Source organism: Geospiza fortis, unplaced genomic scaffold (assembly GCF_000277835.1).
Source record: "Geospiza fortis unplaced genomic scaffold, GeoFor_1.0 scaffold15, whole genome shotgun sequence".
Lineage (NCBI taxonomy): Eukaryota > Metazoa > Chordata > Aves > Passeriformes > Thraupidae > Geospiza > Geospiza fortis.
The window spans coordinates 22,290-25,287 of record NW_005054778.1 but is presented as its reverse complement, the minus strand read 5'-3'; the positions used below and the strand labels follow the sequence as shown (position 1 = coordinate 25,287).

Genomic DNA, 2,998 nt, shown 5'->3' with positions numbered 1-2,998 from the left:
AGGGGAGGGGGAAATTCCCAAAATTCCCGGGGATGTGGACACGGAGCCGCTGCGCTCCGTGGATTCCTTGATCACCAAATTCGACGGGAATTTGCCCCGCGGGCGAGCGGCGCGGAGGTTCCGCGGCCCCGGGGCGGCTCCGAGGAAGCGCTCGCAGAGTTTGGATGCGCGGAATTCCCGGGAATCCGCCGCGACCCCGCCCCAAATTCCCCAAATTCCCGGCGGGGTTGGGGGGGGGGGGGGGGTTTGGGGGCGTGGAGGAGCAGAGCGTGGAGATGCAGGTATGGGGGAAATTCCTCAAAAAATTGTTTTCTTTTTTTTTTTTTTCCTAAAAAATGGGGGCTTTACATGAAAATGGTAAATTTACATGAAAGTTGGGGGTTTTCCTAAAATTTTTTTTTCCTATAAAATTTAAGGAGTTTTCCCATTAAATTTGGGGGGTTTTCCCATGAAACTAGGGGGTTTTACCTATAAAATTGGGAGCTTTTTCCCCATTAAATTTGGGTTGTTTTCCTATGAAATTGTGGTTTTCCCCTATAAAATAATGGGTTTTTCCCATAAAATTCGGGGGGTGTTCCCCTCTGGGGATTTGGGGTTTTTTGTTGGAATTGAGGGTTTTTGTTCCCTGCTGAAGCTGAAATCCACCCCGGACCTGCTGCGGGACCAGCGGGAATTGGGGGGCGGCGAAAACCCCACCGAGCTCATCTACAGCATCCTAAAGGAGGGGTGAGCCCCCAAAACACCCCAAAAATAGCCTCCAATTCCCCCAAAACAGCCCCAAAAGGCCCCAAATCCCCCCGAATTTCCCCCAAATGCCACAAAATCCCCTCAAAACCTCCCTAAAATTCACCAAAATCCCCCGAAAGTGCCCTAAAATTCCCACTCCATGACCGCAATTCCCCCAAAATTGGGGTTTGGGGGAATCCAGCAGCAATTCCTGCCCTTCCCTTTTCCCATGACCCCGTTCCCAATTTTTTTCCCCCAAAATCCAACCCCAAATCCAGGAGCTCCGAGAGCGAAATTTCCCTGAAAAGGAAAACCTCGAGGCTGCTGGGAAAATTCCAGGAGCTGGCGGTGAGTGGGAAAACTCCGGCGGTTTGGGGTTTGGAGTTTCGGATGGATTTGGGGTTTAGGATGGGTTTGGGATTTAGGATTTAAGATTTAGGATTTGGGGTGGCTTTGAGATTGGGGATAGGTTTGGGTTTTGGGATTCGGGATGGATTTGGGGTTTGGGATTTTGGAGTTTTGGATTTAGGATTTGGGATGGCTTTGAGATTGGGGATGGGTTTGGGATTCCGGATGGATTTGGGATTCCGGATGGATTTGGGATTCGGGATTTGGGATTCGGGATTTGGAGTTTGGGATTTGGGATGGATTTGGGGTTTGAGATGGGTTTGGGGTTTGGGATTTAGGATTTAAGATTTAGGATTTGGGGTGGCTTTGAGATTGGGGATGGGTTTGGGGTTTGGGATTTGGGATGGATTTGGGATTCGGGATTTGGGATGGATTTGGGATTCGGGATTTGGGATTCGGGATTTGGGGTTTGGGATTTGGGATGGATTTGGGGTTTGGGATGGGTTTGGGGTTTGGGATTTAGGATTTAAGATTTAGGATTTGGGGTGGCTTTGAGATTGGGGATGGGTTTGGGGTTTGGGATTTGGGATGGATTTGGGATTCGGGATTTGGGATGGATTTGGGATTCGGGATTTGGGGTTTGGGATTTTAGGACGTGATGTCCCCAGCATCCCAAATGTTTCCATATGCCCCAGAGTTCCACGGTGGCCCCGGACTCGCCACAATCCCAAATCCTGCGGGAGGCCCTGGACAGGAAATCCCAGGAGCTGCAGCGGAGCCAGGCCCAGTAATGGGGTCACCGATGGGCGGATGGGTTTGGGGTCACCCCCAGGGGTTTGGGATCCCCTAAAGGGTTGGGGGCAGGTTTGGGGTGGCCATTGGGAGTTTGGGGTCACCCCTGGTGTCCCTTTGGGGGTTTGAGGTCCCCTCAAGGGTCGGGGGCAGTCTTGGGTGGCACTTTGGGGTTTGAGGTCACTGTGGGTCCCCCTTTGTCCCTTTTGGGGTTTAGGCCCCAAAGACCCTTTCCAGACCCTCTAGACCTCCCTTAATCCCCCCCAAACACCCCCAAACCTCCCCAAATTCCACCTAAAACCCCCAAACCCCCTCTGAACCCCCAAAAACCCCAAAAACCATTTATTTACCCCAGAAAACCCCAGTAAGCCTCGATTTCCCCCATTAACTCCTGATTTGCCCCGTTAACCCTTCACTGCCCAGGCTGAGCGAGCTGAGAGCCGCCAAGGAGGCGCTGGAGGCACGGCTGGGCCACCTCGAGGGGCAGCTGCTGGCCACCGACCCCAAAAGTGACCCCAAAAATGACCCCGACACGCAGGACCTCTACCAGGTACCCCTAAAAACCTCAAAAATGGGGAAAATTTAAAAAAAAACAAGCCACAAAAAAAAAGCTCTAAAAACCTCAAAATGAGAAAAATCCCAATAAGAACCACACAAAAAAAACCCCAAAACCAAAACGCCAAATCCCAAATTTCCCATTCCCAGGAGGTTTTGGGGTTTCCCCACGTCCCAAATCCCAAATTTCCCATTCCCAGGAGGTTTTGGGGTTTCCCCACATCCCAAACCCCGGTTTTCCCATTCCCAGGATGTTTTGGGGTTTCCCCACATCCCAAATCCCAAATTTCCCATTCCCAGGATGTTTTGGGGTTTCCCCACATCCCAAACCCCGATTTTCCCATTCCCAGGAGGTTTTGGGGTTTTTCGGCACCCCAAATCCCAAATTTCCCATTCCCAGGAGGTTTGAGGGTTTTTCCCACCCTAAATCCAAAATTTCCCGTTCCCAGGATGTTTTGGGGTTTCCCCGCATCCCAAATCCCGGTTTTCCCATTCCCAGGATGTTTCGGGGTTTCCCCACATCCCAAATCCCGGTTTCCCGTTCCCAGGATGTTTTGGGGTTTCCCCACATCCCAAA

At 51.5% G+C, this 2,998-nt stretch overlaps 1 protein-coding gene across 1 annotated transcript in view; it reads left to right on the top strand.

Moving 5' to 3' along the window:
* Positions 1-2,998, top strand: part of LOC115949119 (cingulin-like) — a 12,014-nt gene that overhangs the window by 907 nt on the left and 8,109 nt on the right. Inside the window, 6 exon segments of the mRNA XM_031065436.1 lie at positions 3-238; positions 240-281; positions 635-726; positions 1,005-1,074; positions 1,770-1,861; positions 2,290-2,416. Coding sequence (XP_030921296.1) covers positions 3-238; positions 240-281; positions 635-726; positions 1,005-1,074; positions 1,770-1,861; positions 2,290-2,416 — 659 coding nt within the window.